We start from the raw sequence: 26,808 nt of genomic DNA, 5'->3' as shown, positions 1-26,808 counted from the left end.
TGTGTCTGAAATAGAACAATTCTGTAAGAAAGAGCCAAAAAAAGTTTATTTTCATCAATAAATTAAATCAGCATTTGAAAAGTGCTTTTTTTATATTTACTCAGGTTATATTTTTCTGATATTAAAATTTTATTGATAATCGGAAAAATATCAGTATGACAAAAGAGCAAAAACAAAAGAAATCTGTAGGGGGGCAAATACTTTTTCAATCCACTGTATGTGTGGAAACAAAAGGCACATTATTTTTATATTAATCCAAGTACAAATAAAATCACAGTTTAATACACTCTTAAAATCTCTTGAAAAGGTTAAGAGGTTTGCTTTTAGAGCTCCTGGAGAGATATTTAATCACTATAAAACCCTTGCAGGTTTTGTTCATGCCATTATTAATTCTTTTGTTATCATTGACTATAAGAGTTTAAAGCAGCTGCAGGTTCTGATTATCATGCTCTTCATTGCTCTGTTCTTTTTCTGTGTGTATATAGATGAGCTCGTTCAGCACTCGGGCCCTGACGCTCCTCTCGTCCGTGTTCGGGGCGTGCGGTCTGCTCCTGGTGGGCGTTGCCGTGTCGACGGACTACTGGCTACTGATGGAGGAGGGAATCGTGCTGCAGCAGAACCAGACCATGGAGGTGAAGATGGCTCTGCACTCCGGCCTCTGGAGGGTCTGCTTCGTGGCTGGTATGCTGCCTCACCCACATCTCAAGTACCTCAAGTACCACTCTGCTGCTCACGCTGTTCATAATTTACATGTTTAATATGTTGGACATTCATCACAATCATAACTACAGTACTTACATATTTGACTCATTGCCATTAAAGTCATATGATTAAAAACTGAATCATTTTTAAAAAGGGGGCTTCATTTGGACCTGTTGAGTTATTACACCCAATCAAAGGTTTATTCGAAGTAATTAGAGATAAATAACAACATTAATGTACTAAATCATGTATGTGCATGTATGAGTTATTACGATGCATGACCCTACACACAGTTAGGGAGAATAAACTGAAACAGGAGTAATTATAGTATGTCTTTAAGATTTCAAAAGCCAGATAAAATGTAAAAAATATTTTATTATATATACTGTTTTATAATACACATCATAAAAAAATAGTGGTGTCAATTGATTAAAAATTGTAATCAGATTAATCACGACAATATTCCGTGATTAATTGCAATTAATCGCACTTTTTTTTTCTTAAGAACTTAATTTGAGTATAAAAGAGCGTTTTCTCTGGTCCAGATCAGTCGATAAGTTTGGAGCAGCAGAGACATTGTTTGTTCATAGCAGTATATTATTTGGCTAATAGATTAGTTTACCTCAATTGCAAGGAAGTATATTTGATAGCTGGTTCGGATCTAGACCAGATCATGTTCTCATCACAAATGGGGTTGGGGTCAAATTGGGTGGCGTAATTAATTGTGTAAAAAAAAAATGCATTTAAAATTAGTCGTGTGTGTTAATGAATAACGTTGACAGCTCTATAGAAAAATTCATACAAACACACAAACACTGTTGCACCTAGAAAGAAGTGTTGGATTGCACTGATATTTCTAAAAAAAAAGATTAAAGTGACCAGGAACAATAAATGTAAAAAATGCAGACTGATATGGAGCCAGATGTTGTAGCGGTTCCTAATGTTGTCCTACTATAATCCATCCCAGCTTCCATGCAGCTTGAAAGTTCTCAGTTACAGGGTCCCTGAACATTCCACAATAGCAGTGGAATGTAAATAGTGCTACAAATAGCATCCCACACATTTTTAATTGGGGACAGGTCTAGCAATATGGCAGGCCATGGCAAGTGTGCATTTGTGTCTTTAAAGCAATCTCTTAAGATGGTAGCAGTCTGTGGACGAGTATTGTCCTGTTGTAATAGTGCACAAGAGTGTGCGTTTAGAAAAGTAAGGACACTAATTGCAAGATCATTTCTATTCTGAATCATTCCATGACAGCCTGACTCAACTACCCACCAAGTTTCATTCCTGTCATTTAATTCCTTCTGGGTGCAACAACAATTTATTTTTATTTTTAATTTTTTTAATGTAGCAGCCATGTAAATGTAACTATAACATTACTATGAATTTCTACCATGTTTGGTACCACTGAGATGAGTATATACAAAAGCTTATTCACTTATATAAAAAGGCCTGAATGTTGTATATTTATATCAAACAACATAAATTGGTTTAGCAATTAAGTAGTGAATAATAATATTGACTTTCTCATAGCAGACTAGCACTTAGAAAGCACCCCTTGCTTCCCCAGTCAGAGACAAAATAATAAATAAAAAGTTAATCTGGATAAAAAAATAATAAAATAATAATAAATAAAATAATGTATTAGCTTCACAGCAGGTACAAAATAAAGTATAGCCTCCAAACAATGTCTTACAATTAAACTAAAATTAAGCCTTGGCTTCAGAGGATTAATACACATTTTAAGTGATTTAACAGGACACATTTCAGCATACAGTCAGGTTCACTACCTTTATCTTACTGCAAAGAGTTTTGTGGTTACTAAGCTATAGTAAACTGACGTGCTTAAATAATTAGGAGCTTTTCAATTTTTTTAGTTTTATTAAATTCTTTTTTTATTCTTGCAGTTTTTTGATACGGACACAATAATACTGCTGATATTCTATCTCTAATAATAAAATATAACATACTGTATCTGTGACATCACTCTTTTTTATCACACTATTCCTCCTGAGTAATATTCAATTCTGTATGTCTACACAGTTCAATTTCAACTTATGTCTTTGTCACCTGCCATATCCCATGTGATTTGTGTTGGGAAGGTGATCCCATGACATGACAAATTCATTAGCTTCTTAATTTAAAACTGATTCATAATTTCGGCAAGTTTGAGCAACACACTTTTACAGATACTCTTTTCCACCAACCAATCATCCTCACCTAATTACTAATCATCTTCACCTGAGTATTAATCATCTTCACCTGTATTTCCTTTTATAAGAATCGTGAAGGAATCTCCCTGTCGTCTGAAGCATATCGAGTGCTTTCCTGTTTATATTGGCCTTACCTTGTGCCTTGCTCCTTTAAGAGATAAATAAACCTATTACTAAGCTATTACTAAATTTATTTGTTATCATTTTTTATCCTTTTACTTTTGCCCATGCATCATACAGTATAAAGATCATTCCAGTAACTCTGTCCTGCCCTGCCGTTCTATTGTCTGCCCTTTTTTCTAATAAACCTCTTGGTTTATTTTACATTACACCATCTCATTAAAGCAAATTATAAAACGTCCCTTTGTCTTGCTCTGCTGAGGAGGAAGATGGCTCATTTCCATATGAATGGTCAAATTTTAAAATGCTGCCTACATGAGTTCTTTGTGTTGCACGCTGGTTTGTTTTCACAACACGGGCAGGAAGTGCTGAGGTGGACTGAACCGGTGCCACGCCATTTGGCAGGGAATGGCTGAACAAGGAGAAGCGTGAGGATGATGTCACCTTGTTTTAGTGCTCTCCCACTGTTGTCAGTGTTGGCTGCTTCTTTCCCCTCTGTGTGAGGGACTGTGAGAAAAGTGTCTGTTACAGTTATACGTTTTTTAAAGGGATGTTTTATAAGCATATGGTCAGTATTATGCAATTAACTTATAATAAAAAAGCAGAAGGATTAACCCTAGAACACTAACGTTAAAATTAGTAACACCATCATCCAGTTTTGGAACCTTTCTTTAATTTTACAACATACAACATCACATAAAATAAAACATGTACAATGGAAAACCCAATAAAAAAAGCAGAAAAAATTATTGGAAAATCAGGTAATTATTAACAGGTAATGTCCTACCAAAAAAAAAATATGCTCCTGAACTTGGTCTTTGGTTCACCTAGTCCTGATTTAAACACACAAACTCTAAAATCAGGTAAATTATACTCATAAAATATGTTACTCTCTATCACTAACGTCAGATTGCATGACTCTTTAAAAAAAAAAACATAGATGGGAGGAGGGAATCAACCATAACATTAATGACATCAATGAGCCCTGAAGCTCCCCAAAGTCCCATACAACTCAAACAGCAGCAACACAATAAAATCACATGAAAAAATCACCCAGCGTTAGCTTTCTATGGTTAATCATGTGGTGCTTTTAAAACTGATCATATGAATGAGCTCTTTTGATTGGCTGACCCAGGGTGCATTTCTCAAAATGTTCTTAAGGCTAAGTATCCTGAACCTTGAACTTAAGAGTATTCTTAAAATTTTGAAAAATGTTTTTTTTTTTACATTTAGTATTTCTATTACCAACAACTTTTATCAATGTCACCACAGCATTTTCACCAATCTGTGAAAAACTTTTTCTCCCCCTCAGGTAGCACTGCATTAAAAACTGGACTGGCCTCAGAAACATTTCCAAAAACCACTCACCATACAGAATCACGCCTGTATAAAGTAATAGTGCCTCTCTTAAATGCTCTTTTATACCCAGTCATGTGAGTTAGTTGCAAGTTTTTGCAGCTTTTAGTTCGCTTTTTTTTTTAATTCATAACAATTTTCGAACCACTTGATGTTCCATCCTAACTTTTTTTGGAAGGTGTTGCAGGCCTGAAATACAGGAATAAATGTAGATTAATAAATAAAGTGAAAAAAAAAAACATTAGAAACACTTGCATTAACATTTTATTTGCAATTTTTACCTTCTTTGATTTGGGGTGGTATGAATAATTTATAATATTCATTTATTTATAATATAATTTATAATAATATTGCAGTTAAAAAAGTATATATATAGGTTTACATATGTACCTAAATGCTTATTAGTACTCATCTCTTATCTCTCTGTCCCAAGTTAAACCGTGTCTGTCTCTCTCACTGTCTGTCTCAGTGTCTTTCTGTCACTGTCAATCTTTGTCCATCTCATTCCCTCTTCTCATCCCTCGTTTGCTTTTTTGGTGCCCCTCTCTCTCTCTCCCTCTCTCTCTTTCCCTCTCTGACTGCGGTGTCTCTTTCTCTCTCAGGGCCAGAGAAGGGGAGATGTGTGGCGTCAGAATATTTCACTGAGCCAGAAATCGAGATCACGACAGAGAACACAGCGAATATACTGAGTAAGAGCCACTGCACTGGACAGCAGAGCACCACCACCTCAAAATACATCCATTACTGAGAATATAAACACACACACAACCAGCTTTCACTGTTTCCTGCATCAACCATTTATAACAGTTTAGTCTGAAGCAGGAGACAAAGCAGTGCAGATATCTCGGCAGACCTCTCCCCTTAGGCTGGGTTAACTAACTCAGGGAAAAGCTTTCCTACACTAGGGCTGCATGAGTTTGAAAAAATTGCTATACAACAGTTAGTTCCAACCTCACAATCCGATTGGTTGAGAAGTGTTCTAGCGGTGGGGATATTTGTGATAACAGCACAGCCTTCTCACACTAAACTTGTATCACTCCGCCGACGTGTTGCCCAGTAACACACAGGATAGTTTTGAATCATCACCTCCAGCAGCACCAGCAGCAGCATTAGCTTAGCACAGGCTAGCTCTCAGCCACGGCACATTCGCCCGCAGCGCTGGCTCGTCTTTTGTGGAAAAAGAGAAAGAAAATCACCTCGGCTAATGCCGTCTGACAGCCAGAACGGTAACCAGCCAGGCTAGGCTAAGCTAAGCTAGGCTAATGCTGAGCTAAAGCAAGCTACGCTAACCTAACCACAGTCCAGCCGGCTAGCTAACCAATAACACCTAGCAAAACAAGCAAAAACGCTTCAAAAACGCACAGCTTTCACCTGAAGACGACTCCTCTGCGCAGGAGAGGAGAGTTTTAGTGTTATTTCATGGTCCTAACGTTTAAGTTACCATCTTCGCTTATTCCCAATTTTGATTTCAAGCTAACGTTCGTGGTGTTAGTCTGTATAAACTATATGCCGTTTGTAGTTTCAGTTTCAGTTTCAGTTCTGTTACAGTTCACTTGTTGTGGAACTACTTTTTGGCGGAAGGCACAGTACATATTAAAGCATATTCATTCTAAAATTTCTTAAGGTTCTTTGATTTATTTTCTGTATTCATTTTGTAAAAAAAAAAAAACTAAAACTGTTGTATAAAAGCAATAGAACACTCGAGGAACACTTGTTATTGCGCAATAACACACAAGCTCGAGTGTTCTATTGCTTAAATCTTACACAATGCAGGATCCGTCACATCACCACGCCAACCCCAGAGCCAACAGCCAGAGACGGCGCTGCCCACTCAGAACGCTGTGTATCTCCTTCTTGTGTCAAGAATCAAAACACTGCAACACATGTTTGTTTTTACTGACTTGGGTAACATCGCAGGTCTCGCGATGTGACTATTGTGCATGCGCACATCGGGATGACAATGCCGCCCTATCCTACACAAAAATAATAATAAAAAAGGTTTGAGAAATAATAGTGTTTGTATAACAAAAATGTATTGCTTTCACTACTAATTCACATTACCAGTCAAAACTTTAGATCACCCCCATGTTTTCCCTTTGTTTTTGCCATTTAAGCTCAACAGGTCCAGCCATTAAGTGTAAATGGTAGAAAATCCAGTGTACATTTTTTTGCAGTAAACTGCCTGGGCCTTTAAGGAAAGCAAATTATTTTATTGTATTGTAGCAAGGGAAATAAACTGTACTTTAAAAAATGATTTAAAAATATTATCCATTTATAAAGACTTTGTTTCTAGTAAAGCAGTATTGGAACAGATCTTGTTCCTGCACTCTCTAATGCCACATTAACACACTTACAAAGAGCACATTCACACTATCACCATAATAACTAGAAAAACATACAGAAACATAGATAAAAGTAGAAGTTAAAAGTATAAGTCTTTACTTTAGAGAAATTACAGATCAAGGAAGGAATCATGTCTGACTGACCCACATGGCAACGCCAGCCCTTAGCTCAGTTTAACATTGTACTAAGTCTCAGTTTCAGAAGTGAAGAGAAGAATTAGAGGTCTGGCAGGTGAATGGCAGAAAATAAATTCATTGCTAAGATTTAAAAAAAAATGTAAAATGAACTTTTCTGGGCCATTTAGCACTGCAGCTACTGGTAACCTTAGTTAGCACTACTAACTGAAAATAGGGGTGTTCTAAATGATTTTAAAATGACTTTAGAAGGGTAACATATAACCCTGTCATGTGGAAGCTGTTCTTTATTTTGACTAGCCCTCATTGTGAGCTATTCACATCACATGCTACAGAACATTTTTACAGTACCGCCACAAAGAGACAGAATTGCTGCAAACTCAGAAATCAATAAGCACTTATGATGACAAATGTGCATGAATTTCCAAAATTGGTCTTCAATGTGAATCTTCTTGAAGATATTCATCTGAAATGTCTGTCCAACTGCTGTAAAAATTGCAGATGTAAAACAAGAAATACATAAAAAAAGTTGCATTTTAGCCCAGATTGTCATACATATAAATGTTGAGACATTCATTTGAATTCATTTTATGAAATAAAATATAGAAATTTTGATGTAAATATGTTAATTATTTCATAAATTCAGTAAATAACATTGCAATAATTACTTGCTTATATCAATAAAAATATTGATGTAATACACTCATGATAAAAAAAAAATAGTTGCACCCAGAAATACATGCAGCTACTGCAGTGCTATTGAAATATGTGAAATGCAACATGCAAAACATCTTCAGTGACGGGACCTGCTTTTGTCTTGGTGAAGATGACCAGTGAATCTGCTTGTGGAGGCACTGTAGTCAGCACCAAAATGTTTGGTCACATGTTTTTAATTTATTATGATGCCAGATCAATATAAGCATTTTGACAGCCCAATGTTACATTACTGAGGTCCTGCAACCAGTGGCCCTCTTTTTAAATGTATGTTCTGGTGTGCTGTTAGAACATGAAAATGCTCATCCACATACTGCTGCCATCTCAAAAGTTTGGCTTGAAAACACAGATACTATTGCTCAACAAATCTGTAGGAGCTGCATGAGAATATTTGAGCTCACAGGACTCCATTAGGAACCTCTACAACTCGATGCTGAGATCTTTGCATGTTGCATTACACATGCGTTAGCGCATTACACTAATCTGTCAATTTTTTTTTCAGTAACAAGTACTCTAACCCATTACTGCTTCCAATCCAGTAATCAGATTAAAGTTACTTATCCATGTCACTGTGCGTTTTTTTTTTTTTTTTTTCATTTTCCTTAGTAAAAAGATATTGTAGTGTCCAGCTGGATGAGTTGAAAGGATGGGCAAGAAAGACAAAGACATGAACAGCCTATAATTTTAAGGGTAGGTGAATTTTAACAGTGAGAGATAAAATATCAAAAATAAAATCCAGAAAATCACATTGTATAAATTATATAAATTTATTTGCATTTTGCAGAGAAAAATAAGTATTTGATCCCTCTGGCAAACAAGGCTTAATACTTGGTGGCAACACCCTTGTTGGCAAGCATGGCAGACAAAGGTTTTTTGTAGTTGATGATGAGGATTTGCACACATGTCAGGAGGAATTTTGGTCCAGATTTTAAAGCTGTCACTTGGCAACTTGGAGCTTAAGCTCCATTCATACGTTTTCTATGGGATTAAGGTCTGGAGACTGGCTAGGCCAATCCATGACCTTAGTGTGCTTCTTTTTGGGCCACTCCTTTGTTGCATTGTCTGTATGTTTTGGGTCATTGTCGTGCTGGAAAACCCAACCCCGACCCATTTTTTAATGTCCTGGCGGAGGAAAGGAGGTTGTTACTGAGGATTTTACGCTACACAGCTCCACTCTTTCTCCCACTGATGCAGTAAAGAAGTCCTGTGCCCTAAGCAGAAAAAAATACTTAACAGTGGGTATGGTGTTCTTTGGGTCATTGTCAGCATTTCTCTTCCTCTAAACACAGCGAGTTGAGTTAATGCCAAAGAGCTCTATTTTTAACACTCTCAGAATCATCCAGGTGTTTACTGGCAAACTTTAGATGGGCCTGCACTTGTGCCTGCTTGAGCAGGTGGAATCTTGTGGGCACTGCATGATTTTAAGCCATTACGGCGTAATGTGTTATCAATGGTTTTCTTGGTGCCTGTGGTCCCAGGTGCCTTGAGATAATTAACAAGTGCCCCCCGTGTAGTTTTAGGCTGATCTCTCACCTTCCTCATGATCAAGGATATCCCACATGCAAAATTGATTGACAGTCATTTTGTATTTCTTTCATTTTCTTACTATTGCATCAACAGTTGTCTTCTTCTCACCCAGCGTCTTACTTATGGTTTTGTAGCCTATTCCAGCTTTGTGCAGGTCTATGATCTTGTCCCTGACATCTTTAGAACCCATGTTGTAGAGCATAGGTCGACAATAGGCGGCCCGCAGGCCAGATGTGGAACTCAAGCGTGAAACATCTGGCCCGTGAGATTGTTTAAACTATAATAAATGATAATAAAAAAAATGATTAATAAAACGCTTCTCTGGCGAACTTTAGTTTCCACCCGTTCTCGTTTTTCCGTCCGTTCTTGGGCTCCCTTTCTCATTATAAGGCGTTTTTTACCACATGTAACTCAGTTCACTCAGTTTAAAGGATCACGATCCTGACGACTCAGGTTCGAACCCCGTGTGAGGAGTGGTGTGTTTATTTATTTCTTTTTTTCTTTTTTTTTCCTGGGTTTACCTGCTTCATTTTCCAAAAACTTTTTTTTGTGGCCTGCAACACAATGGCTTGGAAAATATCTTGGCCCGCGGCCAAAACTAATTGCCGACCCCTGTTGTAGAGGTTAGAGTCTGACTGATTAATTGTGGACAGGAGTCTTTTATGGTGATACAGGTGACAATTAAGTTGATTAGGAGTGTATAACTGGTCTGTAGGAGCCAAAACTCTTAATGGTTGGTAGGGGGTCAAATACTTATTTCTCTCTGCAAAATGCAAATAAAAGTATATAATTTATACAATGTGATTTTCCGGATTTTATTTTTGATATTCTATCTCTCAATGTTAAAACAAACCTACCCTTAAAATTATAGACTGTTCATGTCTTTATCAATGGGCAAACTTGCAAAATTAACAAGGGATTAAATAATTACTTTCCTTCACTGTATGTGTAGTTAAAAAATACTCATATCACTCTATATATTATATTTTTAATCATTTATTGTTCTTGCTAACCTTTGTCTTCTATTCGTATAGCGCTGCAATCCATCCTTTCCTTCTGAATGCAACGATTTTCTGATGAGGAGTGTATTTTAATCACTGTGGGCATGCCGTTAATATTTGAATCACATAATCACACAATGCAGCAATTTTTTTCTGGTGTATTCTTTGTCAAATATAAGTGGCTAAATTCTTCATTATACAGCACGAAGAATAGAGAATACGCTCAAACAATTGTGCCTCTGTAAAAGATGATTTCTACTTAAAAGGCTGAGTGTACTGTTTAATATTAAAGCTCCTTCCAAAGAAGGAATACTTCACATATTTAAAAAAGTATGTGTGCTGCTCTGCTCTCTGAATAATACCCCTGAGACTGGGAGCCGTATTAGTCATTCACACACTGTAAGCAGTGTTGTAATAAAAGAATGATTGAGAAAGCTGCGTGGTGGAAATGGAATGAGGATATTAAAGGGAGCGCAGTAGCCACTGTTATTATTATTATTATTATTATTCAGCCGCAGCTTTTATTCATCAGCTCTGCCTGCTTTCTGCTGCGCTTGTTTAAATGCAGCATGATTTCATTTTGATTTCTCTCTGCCCTCTCCTCCCCTCAGAAATGGTGAGGACAGCGACCCCTTTCCCCATGGTCTCCCTCCTCTTCGTCTTCACGGCCTTCGTCATCAGCAACATCGGCCACATCCGGCCACAGCGCACCATCCTGGCCTTCGTCTCTGGAATATTCTTCATTCTGTCAGGTGATTAAATCTTTTATTCTATTGCTACATTGTATATGAATCCTGAAGCCATACAGACTGTGAAGGAACACATATGGAATCATGTAGTAACTTAAAAGTGATAAATAAATCTAAATTCTTAGGTTGCTCTTATCTGGGGTGCTGTAAACTTGTGGTTACTGAAGCTGGTAACTCTTGCTCTTCCTTTCTTGGGGTGGTCCTGATGAGAGCCAGTTTCATCATAGCGTTTTTGATGTTTTTTGTGACTACACTTAAGGATACTTTCAAAAGTTTTGGACTTTTTTCAGGATTGACTCAGGTTGATGGATTAGACCATTATTCAAATAGAGCTATTCACTGTATGCCAGCTCTACCTCTTCACAACTTTACAACTGATGCTCTCAAACACATTAAGAGAAAATAAATTCAAGTAATTAACTCTTAATAAGTTCAGCACAGCTGTTAACTGACAGCTATTCCAGGTGACTCTACCTCATAAAGCTGACTGAGAAAATCCAGCCAAATTGTATACAGCTGCCATCTAAGCAAGACTTACTACTTTGAATAATCTAAAATATAAAGCATATTCTAATTTGTTTAGGACTTTGTTGTTTACTAAATAATTCCATATATTTTTCTTGTAGAGAATTGCAGAACATTTTATACGAATTCTGTAATTGTGCCCAAATTACTGTCAATGTATAAAAATTGAAAAAATAAATATGATAAATAATGCAAAATATTCACACTCACTTCCTGCTAAATATTGTGGTAGGGGTGGAGTGTTTATAGTGTTTCTAATAGTATCAGACACATTTTCAATTGGGGATATGTCTCGTGATGTGGCTGGCCATAGCATGCTATTTGTGTCTTCAAGGCGAGCTCTGCAGTGTGTGGACAAGTATTGTCTTGTTGGAACTGTGCACTAAATAACTGTGTGTTCAGTAAAGTTAGAGACACTGGTTGACAGTTAGGGACACTAGGATAATGCAATATTTACATAATGTTGGGCTGTAAAATGGACAAAAAGTTGCACCCCATATTATACAGTATATACTGTATCATATGTATATGTATTATTGCCCTATAAAAAATTCAATAGGCAAAAACTAGAAAAATTATATGAAAATTAAGACATATATGCTTATATTAAGCAGAAAAAATATCTTCTAAAAGTGTAAGCTAATTTTTCTTAGTAAGATTTCCTAAACAAAAGCAATCGTCATATTTGAGAGACGACTCGTTGTTTTATGAATGAGTTAGTAGCTCGTATGTGTAAACAGCTGGTCTGAAGTACTTGCTCAGGTCGAGGAGGAGAAAAAAGGCCAGGCAGGTTGCTTTTGCTGTTTTTTTTTGCAGCTATAGCTGCACAGCTGCACCAAGAGATGTGTGGTTATGAGAGAGAAGCACATAGCGCATGTGTAAAAGCAAAAATATAGGTGAATTCCGTTTTGTCCGTTCTCTTTCATGTCGCATATCTGATTTAGGACCACATATAAAAGGGACTCAAATCTGATTTGAAAAAAACGGATTTGACAGGTTTACAAAGCCATGAAAGAATCAGATCTGAGTAGAGTTGCACGGTGTACCGAAGGTTCGATTCTTTTTCGATACTACGTCATCACAAACGATTCGGTTCTTTAGCGTTCGATGCTTTCGATACTGTATATAGCCCTGTCACTAGCTTCAAATGAGTCAAATTAGTAGGCGCGATTTGATTCAGTTCATAAGAAAACTGATTCACACCGCAGCAGTCAGTGTGGCAGGATTCAAACTTAGTGTTCTGAACAAATGAATCGATTCACGCGCAAGCCAGCAGAGCAGCAGCGAGTGTAGAATGGCGACGGCTAAAATAACAGATGTCTCTCGTCCGCGACTTGTGGACAAAACGGGCGCGAGGAGTGAAGTGTGGGAAAATAGTCTGAGATGTAGGCATCTGTTTTTTATTGATATTTTTATTTTTAAATAAAATAACGAAAACTGAAAGTGAAACTAAACTACTTTATTTATTAGCGCTGTTTTCACTCCCGCAGTTGTACAGCGGGGGGTGTTGTGCCGATTCTGTCCGCGAAGCGGGAGTCGGATTCAGTAGCGGATTCGGCACAAGGGCGGCGGCACCTCGCGCTCCGCGGTGTTAGTTGTAAGCGCTCGCGCTAGCCGCAAAATACGACAGAAAACACTGAGGGAGCTGCAGAATTATGTATGGGACTAGAATATAAGCACGAGGAGATCAAAGAGAACCTTTACCTGTGAGTAGCTCACATCAGAACACGCAAATCTCTCTCTCTCTCACTCTCTCACTCTTTCTCTGTGTCTCTCTCTCGCACGTGAACGCCTCCGCGTTTGACCTGCAGCACTGTGTTTAGCTGTTCTTAAAAATCATTTTAATTAAATAATAGTTCTATGCTTCTATGTTACAGTGTTATTTAACATAATTCTGATCATATTTCGCTCATTTAGCAGACAAGCACCCTGATCTCTACAAAGAGCTGAGAAGTCGACAGGTTAGTGGAGTTAGTCAAGATACACTCTGTCTGTAGCTTTACTAAGATTTACTAGCGACTGCTAGTATATCACGTTAACACGGAGAGGAGTGTGCAGGAGTTTTGTTTTGGACCCGTGGTTTTCTCTATTTCTCCATTATCCCATTGGCTGTGAAACATGAACTTAAGATGTTCACGTTTTCGCGTTTCCATCGCAAATCTGTGGTCAGGCACGTAGCCTGCTTGCTCGTTACACTGAAGATGGGCTTATTAAAAACGGATTAATAAAACGGAGCAGTGAGTGTTAAAATGAACATAACATTGTAATGTTCTTCTGTCTCTTTATTTTCCTTATTCAGAACTTAACTTCTGCCCGCCCGTCAGGTTCACATAGTCAGGCTACCATTACCTCTGGTTTTAGTTTTAGTTTTTAGGAAGTGTTTAGATAATTATGTTATAGTTAAGGTTATAATAACGAAACTTGTTTTTTGTACAAATGTTTCATTTTAGAATAAAAACGTTTGCACCGATTGTTCAGTGTTCAATCCAGTTCAGTCAAAAATAAACATTTTATGTTCAGATATTTTTATTGTTTTTTTTTCTTCCAAGTATCGTTTTGGTATCGAGAATCGTGATACTACAGTTGGTATCGGTATCGAAGTCAAAATTTTGGTATCGTGACAACCCTAGATCTGAGCCACATCACTTCAGCCTGGTAATGTGAACGTAGCATTTGTGATTATTTTGAGTTCAAATGACTTGTAAATAAGGCGTAAATTCGAATTAATACTGATTAAGCTAAGTATTCCGAAAATAAACAAAATTATCTAACACTTACACAATGCTTAGTAATACAAAAAATCTTATCATCGAGAGAGAAATAAGATTTATTGCCCAAAAATCAGTTTTTTTGCATTGTGATTGGTGGATTGAACTACTAGCTTTCTCATTTTCTCATTGCTTTCTCTCATAAAACTGTATCTAAATCAGGCCAGAGTCATCTGGGAGGCTCTAGTCCACCAAGACCTCTGCATTTTAATGAAGCGTGTTCTTGAATTCACTTTATGGTGATTCACTGGACAATAAGCGCTCAATATTTATTCACCTGCAATGAGTGAACAGATAGCTCCTGAAGGACCCCTGAAGATCTTTTCTTTTCTGCTGACTGTGATGGTTGTAATAGGTCGGTAATAAGAGCAGGCATTTGAGGATGCTGAGGGTTATTATAAGGGTAGGCTCAGATTCACAGAACTAAAGTTGCTTAATGTTGAGTTTTTCTTATTTAGTGCAAAGAAAAATCCAGGCTTTGGATCAGATGAGGGAAGGAGATGAGTCATGGCCTCTTTATTCAGCCATTTAAGTCTTTGCTATTCCGTTCTCATTCAATAAAGCCACTTTTCAGAGTAAAGGGCCTCCGTGATGGGCTCACTGAAGAGTCTGCTCATAATGAAACGTATGTTCTATTGGGCAGAAGCATGGAGAGCTCAGATTGAGCACTCTTGGCTCTAAATCTAAAAGTCACGCTGTGATTCTGAACAAAGCTCTTTGTAGCTGAGCCTCCTCTGGCTTGTATAATCAGAATGTGTGCAAAGGTTAACTAACATGAAATATTATTAATGTGAATAAGAGAAGATCATTTGGAATTTAAAAAGTATATCTTTTGAATTTTTTGTTCTAAAATAAAAAATATTTAGCTTTTTTTATATATTTACTGTACAAAACATTAATAAATGTAATAAAGAATGATCAAGGTGCATAGGCATCACTAATATTAAGTCTGATGTGGACATGTCATCAAATATTATTTCATCCAGCTCTGTTTCTATTGCAGTGTGAAAGAATCTATTCCACTTGATCGATAGGAAAATACTCATACCACTAAAAATCCACTCCAGATTTCCCTACGGCAAATAACCACACGTAAATAAAGCTAAAGGAGGTAATGTCAGCCCTGTTGCTGTCTCTTTTTTTTTGTTGTTAAAACAGAAAAAACAAAACTTTTTTTTTTTTAGAAGAGGAGAGAAGGCCAGGTGAGATGTAGACATAAGCAGGTACTTAACATAAAGTTTAATAACAAAATGGTTAAATTTGCAGTTGAGTTATGTGGGACAGGCATGGTAAATATGGCAGCTAGATTCAACAACATACCAGAATTAGCAGCAATGGAAGTGACACACAGGATGTCTAGAACTAGATAGAAGGGCAAGGCTTAGGAGAAGTCGGAATACAAAAATAAGGTTGGTAACAAAGTAGCAAAACAACAAAATAAATGCCGGATAAAAGAGCTAGTGATGAAGGTGCAATACTCGGCCACAGGAAACAAAAACAGAGGGGTATTTATACAAGGGGAAACAGGAAATGGCAATTTGAACAGTCAGGTGAGCCAGAACGCTGAAGTGTCATGGGATCCGGCTTGTCCGGAGGGTGGAGCGCAGGTGCATACTGGGAAGTGTAGTCTTTAGAGAGAGAGAGTCCAAGACAGACAGGCAGTTGTCTGGTGGAGACCCTTTTGCAACATCCAACCCAACACCAAGAAGATGAATAAAGCTTCACAAATGCAACCATAACAAGGAAATCCCATGTATCTAAATAAACAAATACGACACATAAATACATACACACAAATAACCCCTAAAATAATAATCCCAAACAAAGAAGAAGGGTGGCTGCAGAACATGCCGGGAGCCAAGCACAGCCATACAGTGGATGAAGTCAATATTGTCCATGATTTGTCAAAATGTGTGCAATGCCTGGGTCACATCAGCTCGGCGGATTTACATTAACAATTAACGTAAAAAAATTGATCACATCTATTTACGAAAATTCCTCAATGTATATGACACTAAGTTTACTGCAGGCAAAATAATTCAATATATAATTTTATAATATATAATATAAATATAATTTTTACAAAAATAATGAGGTAAAATGTTATGTAAATGAGATCTTTAGGCCATACATTCCAAAAGTAAGTGTAAAATTAGTAGTAATGAGTTGAAGTGAAGTTAACTAACAAGGTGAAACACAGAATTGTGTGATAAATTTATGCTACATGCCATTTAAAACATCTATGCTGTAGTTTTATACATATTTTAAATTTAATCATATTTTAAAATGTTTGGTAAATATCATAGCACTGTTTCAGTAGTTCAATATTCAAAGGAGACCTCCTTCAATGATATTTTATCACTAAGGATTTAACTGTTTACGCATTAATTGGTGATCAGTTTGCTTTAACCACACTCACAATATAAAGCATTCACACTTTAGCTAATAAACACTTAATGGTTAAATGCCATAATGTGCTTTGGATTTGGACATAATGGATACAATTTCCCTTTAATGCAAATAAGCTGCACAGCATCCGTTCCATTACTGCAGAAGTTGCAAAGCTGCCGTCAGGCCCCACAGCAAGCCGCAGGCAGCACTGGGAGTGTTGGAGATTTAGCGAGCCCCCCAGCATTCCTGGCTTTCCCCCACCTCCTTCCGCTTGGAGCGAGGTCAACATGTCCCGCGAGGACTTCCTGTTGTTGTTTTCAGTTTGGCTGCAGCTGGTCCGGAACGTTTGGGCAGCTGCTGCAGTGCTGCTTTTGCCAGGCAACAGTGCAGCTCTGTAATACGGTCATATCAGAGCAGGTAGTGCCGGCTGCGGCTTTACAGCAGCGTGTTTAACGCTCTAACAGCTCTGCAGAACAGCAGTCGAGCAGAGAATAACAATATTACGTCTGTAAAACACATGTACTGCCTTCTGTCTAACTCAGCAATTAACTAACTGTCAATAGTGTTACATTGCTTCACTAAATTTTTCCTAGTTAACATCATATTGAGCATAAATACAGTGTTATACATCATAAAGCCTCTGCTCACCTGCCTTGAGCTTAGTAATGTAAGACTAGGATGCACACACTGTTCTTGAGGCCACATGAACTCATGCTGAATTAATTTATCCTGTGCAAGATAGGTAACTCTTGGGGCCATATTTTAGCAATCTATAGGCAAGTTTAGGGGCATCAGTGTGTCTTTGCTATTGTAACAACGGGAAAAGTACAGCTTGCATGGCTCGAAACGTGAAAAAGACATGCACTAATTCTCTTAATTAATCATGAAAGTTTTTTGGGCGTACAGTAAAATAAACCATTCAGTTTATTCCCCCAGTGTGTTACTTGCCATTCCCTTTCAAAGCCAGGTGCACTCTGACTTTGGCAGATTGCTATTATAATGCTGCATGGCTTCTGCGCTTCTTAGTAGAGGAAACTGACCTGCGTGTTCCCTCTGTAAAGATGCGTAAGCAGGTCATTTACGGAAACAGGAATGTTATTTTATTCTGTTTTCTGTTTGTTGTTAATGTAAATGTTGGGTTTGTGAACTGTGCTGCCAAGATAGTAATACATGTCCAAATCAGTCAGCAGCGCTGTGTTTTCGGCTGCCAAGATAACAATACACCAGAAATGTACCTGAACACACCTCACTTCCAGGCCACTCCACCCATCAGTGTAGATACTGTATATTCACAAGCGTGTTTTCTATTTTAGCAACGCAGGTGTAAATGAGGTGTAAGATAGCAACGAGCATTGCGACACCCCTTTTTCTTAAAGTATGTTTTTTTGTTTACTTAATTGAGTAGTTCTTGCCATCATACCAATTACAACGTTACTCAGATAGGGCTATTCACTGTAAACCAGCTCTACCTCTTCGCAACTTTACAACTGATGCTCTCAAACACATTAAAATTCAAGTTCACCACAGCTGTTAACTGAAAGCCTATACCTCATAAAACTGAGAAAATGCAGAGAAAACATTTGCAAATATGTGCTGATATCTAAGCAAGAAGTGTTTAGTGTGAAGAATCTAAAATATAATAACATATTCAAACAATTGATAGTAGTGTACATACTGTATTGTTACATGAATTAGTATAATAAATATGCTGCTTTCTAAGGCAACTATATGATTTGTAAACACTTAATAATGGATACAAAATATGAAAAAATGTTCACACTCTGTTCATGCTAAACGTTGGGGTATGTGGGTATGTCTCGCGATGTGGCTGACCATTGCATACTACTTGTGTTTTTAATTCAGGTTCTGCAGTGTGTAAGTAAGGTTAGGCTCACTGGTTGCAGGACCTTATTAATATTAAATGTTCACATTTTTAAAGGTAGTAACTGTATTTTTTAGGGCATTTGGACCAAGATGGACCAGTTGGCCTTTATCTTGCTGTACGTTGTGGAGTGAAAGTGTACAGCAGCTGCAACAAATGAACAGTAAATGCAGAAATATGAGAGGCACTTTATGCAGCACCTTCTATCCGTCATTTGATTACTGCCGGTTGATTTATACGGGGGGGGGTGCACATTTTCGGCGTGGTTATTGAACACTTCGCTGAATGCGACTTCATTGCTTTTGACAGGAGAACAGAAGCTATTATTGTTTTGCATCAGGGAAAGTTCACGACGCAACACGAGTGCCGGAACAGCGCAATTGAGCGCTGCGCGTCTCGCGATGTGAAATGGAAATATGTAAAAGCACGGCTTGTTGGTATTCCTGATGTAGACAGCTGGCTGCGACAGACTGTGTTAATGTGTTTGGTTATGCCAGAGGCTTTTCCTTCCTTCTTCCTCCCTCCTTCTCTCTCTCTCTCTCCCGCCCTCTCGCTCTCACTCTCGCTCCGCAATTACTGCAGAGCCTTTCCCCCATCATAACAAAGGCAACATTTGAACACTCTTTTAATGCAAATGGATCATGATATGACATGCTCGCTGTTCCGCTGTTCTGATTTAGCCCTCCCTCGCCCTGTCACCCGTAATTACTGCCAAGGCGTTTTGTCGACAATGGAGGGAAACAGTATTGCTAAATCATAAGCTAGTTAGTTATGGGGAGTGGTGGAGAAAGTGCAGTAGGCTACCACACACCATAGCCTGGTTTATTTTGGAAGTTTAGAGTATTTAATAAAAAACTGTATTGATTATAATTATGTTTTAAATACATTAAACATCTCATTCCTGAATCAATTTCAGGATATCATACCTTTTGTGTGACAGTTTTATGAAATGTAATATAAATTTAATTTTGCTCAAGATTTACCATGAATGAAAATATAAACACACATATAGGAATGTTAACGTACACTGTAATTATTTTTTGTACATTCTATAGAGTTTCATATATATATATATATATATATATATATATATATATATATATATATATATATATATATATATATATACAAATTTAATAATTTAATCATTTATGCTTTTCAATTATTCATCAAAGGTGTGAAAAGTATTGAAATTCATTACTCAGGTAGAAATACAGATCCTAGGGTTTAAAATACTTCTGAAGGAGTTAAAGTATCAACTCAAACTTTTTACTCAAGTAAAAGTGTAAAAGTACTGCTTTTAAAACTGTCATTAACAACATTAGCTGGAGCATAAGTGCATTATTATTAATATTATTATTATTATTATTATTATTATTATTATTATTATTATTATTATTATTATTATTATTATTATTATTCCCACATTTTTCTAAAAGTCTTAATGACTATAATTTTATATAAAAATGTTAATGTTGATAAATTTGTGATACACTAGGCTGCCTATAAAAAAATAACACATTTTAGTAAAATACAAATATATTAAAGAAGCTTAGTTGGGCTTGATGGATCGTATAAACCAATAGGTTGTCGAAATGGTATATGTTTAAGCTCGTCATCCAACACAATAAAATTCACTTTATCTGGATGGAGATATTGATCTGGATAGGGTTTTTAAATGATCCAGAAGCTAGAATGAAAACATGCTAATTTCACTTAATATTTTTTATATTTTCTCCTTACATAGCTGAAAAAACATGGAATCTTTGTAAAAAAAATCCTATTATTTGCAGCATGACACATTGGTAACGAGTCAGGCTAAGCTAAGCTAAACTAATGCTGAGCTAAAGCGAGCTAGGCTAACTTAACTACAGTCCTTCAGGCACAGCTAGCTAATCAACATTCAGCACACACGCAGAAATGCTCACAAATGCACAGCTTTCACATGAAGATGACTGCGTGGAGCAGGAAAGAAGAATTTCAGCATTATTTCATGGTCTTAACATTTAAACCATATGCCGTTCTGTAGTTACAGTTCTGTTACAGTTCACTTGTTGTGGAACTTCTTTTTGGTGGTAGGCAAAGTCCATATAAAAGCTTATTAATTATCAATTTTATTTTCTTTATTCATTTTGTCAAAAAAAAAAGTTGTATAAAAGCAATATAAGTCTCAAGGTCGTGTGTTATCTACCCTTCGGTTCGTGCCTACGACCAAATTACAGATGTGATGTTATTCGCAATAACACACTCCCTCTTGTGTTCTATTGCACAGCAAAATTGACAGTGTCAAATTAACTCTGTAAGAGTTTAATTTAACACTGTCCTATTATGTTAAAATAATTCTACCACAAGAGTTAAATTCAACACCGTATGGAATCATATATTAACCCTATGTAACTCTTAACAGTGTTTATTTTTAGAGTTAATTCAACACTGTAGGGTTGTAAAACAGGGTAAAACAACAATTGTTGATTACATTTTTTATTTGATTTATTTTTGTGTATTTTCTGACTTTCACCCAAAAAACTATATACCAGACTATCTATAAAACATTATAAAATGTGATCTATACCACAGAATAAATCTAAGCTTTATTTAGAACAGGAGATACCATCAAAAACTGCCAAAAAAGCAGTGGTTCTCCCATAACACAATCTTGGATGAAGACCCTTATCCACCATCCAATCCAACACCAAGAGGGTGAATAACACTCCATCAAGAGAACCACCACAACTAAGCTAAACCACACACACACACACACACAGCAGAATCAAGAGGCGGAGCCTGTTAGAGTTGAATTTTAACTTTGAATATAATAACACCAACCCTGTGGATTGTTTATCTCTAAGGTTTGTTAGAAAAACTCCCAGAGAGTTAAAACATGTTTACACTGTGATTTTAACACTGTCGATTTTACTGTGTACTTAAATATTAACAGACACATACACTCAGTGCTTACAGCTTACTAGCAAACAGCTTGTAGCTTATTAGTTCATGCAGATTCTGCATCAACAGACGGGCTAACCCCTCATCAGTGGTCAGTTGGGGCCACAGAGTTGCTGTAAGATGGATATTTTGGGCTGGTGGACCTACTCTCTCAACCTAGTAGTGATGCTGACGTGTGTCCCAAAAAAACCCCGACCACACTGTGCCTGATATACTGCTATTAGTGTCTCTCTTTCTCTCTCTCTCTCAAACACACACACACACACACTACCATGTTAGTGACTCTGCTCTGCTCAGAATGTGTCCAGTCCTCTAATATTATCTAAGTGAAAGTTTTAACAGATCTTTTGACCTTTACATATTTAATGTAACCAAGACTTCCTTGGGACAATATAAATCAGGTCAGGCTGGCCTGAACCCGGGCATCAAAGAACGTCCCCTGGCAGTCAGAGCTTACTGGGGTTCCTTTCGATTACGTAATAAAAATTATTATAAATATGAGTTGTGCAGCAGTCAAGGACACAAGGAGAAGTTACAAAATACTAAATACCATATTCTATTTTATTTTTATCCTCTAAACTGTCTTTGAATTTCCAGTGTCTAAACCAGTGCCAAACCAGTGTCTAATTAGCACTGGGTATCTCAGGGCATCTCACAATAGGATATTAAAACGATACGATACTATCACAATATGATATTATCACGACACTTGATTATCACAATACAATATTATCAAGATATGATATTATCACAATATTTTATTATCACAATACAATATTATCACAATACAATATTAAAGTATAAAGTATTATCACAAAATACGATATTATCACAATACGGTATTATCACATTATGATATAATCGCAAAACAATACTATCACAATATGATATTAAAGTATTATCACAATACGATATTATCACAATGTTATCAAGATACAATATTATCACAATACAATGTTTGCTAAGTGCGGACCACGCCTAAAGAAGTAGAGAAAGAATAAGGAAAAAGGGGAGGGAACTCAGGGAAATTTGGGCTGGAGTTCTGAACTGCTTGCTTGAAGAAGCGTGCAGTTATATCCCCCCCTTTTTATTTAATGAGAAGTGGAAGAGTAGAAAAAGGGGGTTGTTGGGGAGGAGGGTTGCGAACTTTCGTCACGAGAGATAGTTAGTTAGGGGAGGTATTTATAGGACGGTTGATTGATACGGGGTGGAGTTAGAACGTAGAGTTTGGGCGTGGTCCTTCTCCCAAACTTTTGTTATTACATAACATCATTTTGCTAAGTGCGGACCACGCCTAAAGAAGTAGAGAAAGAAGAAGGAAAAAGGGGAGGGAACTCAGGGAAATTTGGGCTGGAGTTCTGAACTGCGTGCTTGAAGAAGCGTGCAGTTATATCCCCAAAATTGGAGCTTGTGTGGAAGCTAGTTTGGAATGAGCCTGTCTCAAACCATCTGGTTGGGAACGGATGTATAGGTTATAAGCTTGGGAAGACCACCGGCCGGGGAGCTTGATCGTGTGCTCGGAGATTCCTTGTCTGGAGGCATTGGATGCTGCACGATGTAAACTGAGTGGGCGGAGAATTGATCTGGTGAGTAACTACTGGCAGAAAGGATGCGACGGAGATGTGTTGGAACCAGTGCTTTGAGATTATACTACTAGATTCCGTTGTGAACAGAGGATCTAAAGGTGATGTTTGTTGAAAGAGGCGGAGATTAAGTGGTGGACGAGTGGTTCGTACGGGCTGAGGGGTGAGTCAAGTTTGAATAGATAGAGGATCGTGTTTTTTGCCAATTTGGTCCGTTTGCTTCATTCTTGAAGGTAAGGGTATCTGAGTCAAGGATGATGAGATCTGAAATTAGGGGCTGAGAAGGAGTTGTGGGAGATTTTAAGGGAAGTAAATTCTGAGCATCTGAGGAATCTAAGTAGAAGGACGGCTGAAAGGATGGTTTGTTGAGCTTGGAAGATCAGTTCGTTTACACGGGGGTTAGGTGAAATGTAGTTTGTGAAAATGAAGGTACCGAGGTTGGGTTGCATTTGCATGCGGAGCCAAGGATCTGAATTTCTGTAACTGAAATCGAAAAAGAATAGAATTAAATTCTATCAGCGATAGAATTAAATGGACCTGAGGTGTGAACAGCTTTAGTGGTGAACTGATGCTTAATGGAGTGCCAAGTGAGACGACGGATAAAAGGCAAGATTTCTAGCGATTTGGAGCAACTTTTTTTTTTTTTTTTTTTGATGTGGACTGCGGCGAGATTGATCAGAGTGGAGTAGAATAGATTGACCATTCATGTCCCCAAAGGAGGGCAGCGACGAGGACCGCATATAAGTCCAGAGAGCGCAGAAGAATCGCGCGGCTGCGCAGATGAAGTTCTCCGGCCAAGCAGAAGCGACCAGAGGAAGGAGCGGCATCTGTGAATAGCTTAATGTCAAAAGAGCTGGAAGCTGCGATGGCGTAGAAGAAAAACCCGTTCGATTGCAGAGGAGGTACAGCCAGAAATGGAGCTCTGACGTGCAGTATCAGTTGAGCATAACGAATGGTGGAGGGCTCGGACGAAAAAGCCAAGCGGAGGAGGCGGGAAATGAAAGAACGACCCTGGGTTCTATTTTGGGTTGTGAATAAAGTGGCCGAGGGGGGAAAGACGGTGCTAGGTACGGGCGGGGAGACTTGAAAGGAGGCGGAGTCCAGAAAGATCCCAAGAAACTCGAGAGATGTGGAGGGACCAACGGAGTTCTCCGACGGCGGGGCACGGAGGCGAGTGAAAGCGCTGGTCATGGCTTCAAGACCCATCGAGAGGGGCGAGGAAGGAGGACCGATGACGAAGTTACGTGTTAAGCAAATCCAGCAGAGCGCCTTAGCAAAGGAGTCGAAGCTTGGGGTTACTTTGCACCCAAAAGCAAGGTGAACTGAAAAACGGACTCTGAAAAGGCGCCAGGAGTCAGGATGGAGAGGGAGGATTTTGAAAGCCGAAACCACGTCAGCCTTAGACAGCCAGGCCCATCGCGGGATGGGGAGCTTCGTCCCGCAAACACACGTCAATGAAGTTCCAGATCCGGGGCGTCTTGGAATGTAGCAGGGTTCCAGTGTTGGAGATGAACCGCAGCGCGAGCTGAGAGGGGGCGGCGCTGTAGATGGAGAATGAAGGTCATGAAGCTCCAGCAAGGAGCTGAGCGGGTGCTGCAGCCCGGTGAGAAACGGCGAGAGAGGAGGCGGGGAGAGAATTGACGGAGTAAAGGAAGGAGAAAGGCTGGCTGGAAGGGACGGGTTGGAGAATAGTGTTGCCAACTGCTCAGTAAGGAAAGTAGCCATTGGCTGCAATTTGTGATTAAAACCCCTTAAATGTTAGAAATGTTACAAATGAACTCTAACAAATGAACTATGCTGTTGCTTTTATAAATAGGCAGAGACTTCTGAAAATAACTCCATTTTAACGTAAATTACATGATTAAGTTTTTTTTATTTTATTTTTTTTGACAGTCAGCGGCGGCTTTAGGTATGCGCAGTTCGTTGCAGCGTGTTTGAAGAGCGGTGTGAGTGTGTGGTCTGACTGAGACTGCGCTGTGAGTGTCGTGGGCGGGGCTCGCGGCAGCACCTGCTGCTCGCTGAGGAGAAACTGAAGAGCATGTGTGTTCATTTAAACTCTCAATAACAAACAAAAACTAAGTTGGCAAGTTGGCAACACTGTTGGAGAACAGCAGGAGGAACGCAGAAATGGAGAAGGAGGATGACTGAGAGAGGGGGTTTGAACGACTGAGGGGAAGAGGGAAACAAGAGAGACGAGAGAAACGAGGCGCTGAGGCGAAGTTGGTGCCGCGCCAGGGGTGCGAGAGCTGCAGCAGCGGCGAGGGGTTTTGGACGACTGAGGGAGGGGGAGTTGGACGACTGAGGGAGGGGGAGTTGGACGACAGAGGGAGGGGGAGTTGGACGACAGAGGGAGGGGGAGTTGGACGACTGAGGGGAAGAGAGACGAGAGAGACGAGGCGCTGAGGCGAAGTTGGTGCCGCGCCAGGGGCGCAAGAGCTGCAGCGGCGGCGAGTTGAGCGGGTGACGTCATCAGGCCGCGACGCCGGTGCGGCTCATGTGCGCTGTTCAGAGGTTCAGTGAAAAGTTCCGCTTTTGGAGCAGAACGGGGGAAAGGGACGCCGCGGTCCTTCAAAAACCCGCTGCAGCTTAACAACAGTCCAATCGGACATGCGAGGAGGCTGGGACTATGAGAGAGGGGCCCAGGGCCGGCAAGGCCGGCCGAGGAAGACGGGCGTCCGGAGCGGCGAGCCCGCACAGAAGGAGTAGGGGAAGGGGGAGAAGAGCGGCGGGAGTGCCGAGATCCGGGGGTGCACTGGTGAGGACGACCGACCCGGGAGGAAGAATAAGCAGTAGCCGGAGTAGAACCAGGAGTAGCCGGAATGGAGATTACGGAATTCAGACGACGAGCCCGGCGAGGTGGAGCAGGAGTGGAGACAGGCTGGCTAGGAGGGAAGAGGTCCTCGTCGGAGGCGGTGAGTTAAAGGTCCACGACGGAGAACAAGCTAATGCTAGCAGGCGGGTGCGGCAGATTCGACTGATGCGAACTTTCGTCACGAGAGATAGTTAGTTAGGGGAGGTATTTATAGGACGGTTGATTGATACGGGGTGGAGTTAGAACGTAGAGTTCGGGCGTGGTCCTTCTCCCAAACTTTTGTTATTACATAACATCATTTATCACAATACGATATTAAAGTATTTTCACAATTTAATATTATTACAATACAATACTATTTCAAGACGATATTAACACAATACGATATTATCAAGATATGATATTTTCACAATACGATATTATCACACTACGATATAATCACAATACAGTATTATCACAATATGATATTATCACAATAAAATATTATCACAATATGATATTATCAAGATACAATATTATCACAAAGCGTTTTTATCACGATATAAAATGTTTGCGATACAATATTATTACAATACTTTATTATCACAGTACTTAATTATCACAATACGATTTAATCATGATATGAGATTATCACATTATTTTATTATCACAATATTTTTTTTATCACAATACGATTTTAGCACAATACAATATATTTTTACAATACTTTTTTATTACAATATTTTATTATCATGATAGGATTTTAGCACAATACAATATTATCACAATACATTATTATCACAATACTTTATTATCAAGATATGATTTTATCACAATACAAAATTATCACGACATTACTATCACGATACTATCACAATATGTTGCCCATAATAACCATACTGTGATTCAGTGATACTTATACATAAAAAGATAATTCTCTGTGATACTTCATGGCATCTGTGTTACTGAGGAGGATAAAATACAGAAATTATGGATTTTTATTGGTGTCAGTTTCACAGAATTTGACAACCAATATTCTTCTCCGCAGGTTTATCCTATTTAT

The 26,808-nt window shown here is 38.5% G+C and overlaps 1 protein-coding gene across 1 annotated transcript in view; it reads left to right on the top strand.

The window, feature by feature from the left end:
• cacng7a (calcium channel, voltage-dependent, gamma subunit 7a) overlaps window positions 1-26,808 on the top strand; it is a 48,552-nt gene that overhangs the window by 11,586 nt on the left and 10,158 nt on the right. The window contains exons 2-4 of the mRNA XM_007258232.4: window positions 486-681; window positions 4,994-5,080; window positions 10,722-10,862. Coding sequence (XP_007258294.1) covers window positions 486-681; window positions 4,994-5,080; window positions 10,722-10,862 — 424 coding nt within the window. The remainder of the gene's footprint in view (window positions 1-485; window positions 682-4,993; window positions 5,081-10,721; window positions 10,863-26,808) is intronic.

Source organism: Astyanax mexicanus, chromosome 3 (genome assembly GCF_023375975.1).
Source record: "Astyanax mexicanus isolate ESR-SI-001 chromosome 3, AstMex3_surface, whole genome shotgun sequence".
NCBI classification, from domain to species: Eukaryota; Metazoa; Chordata; class Actinopteri; order Characiformes; family Acestrorhamphidae; genus Astyanax; species Astyanax mexicanus.
This window is presented reverse-complemented; position numbering and strand designations above follow the sequence as displayed.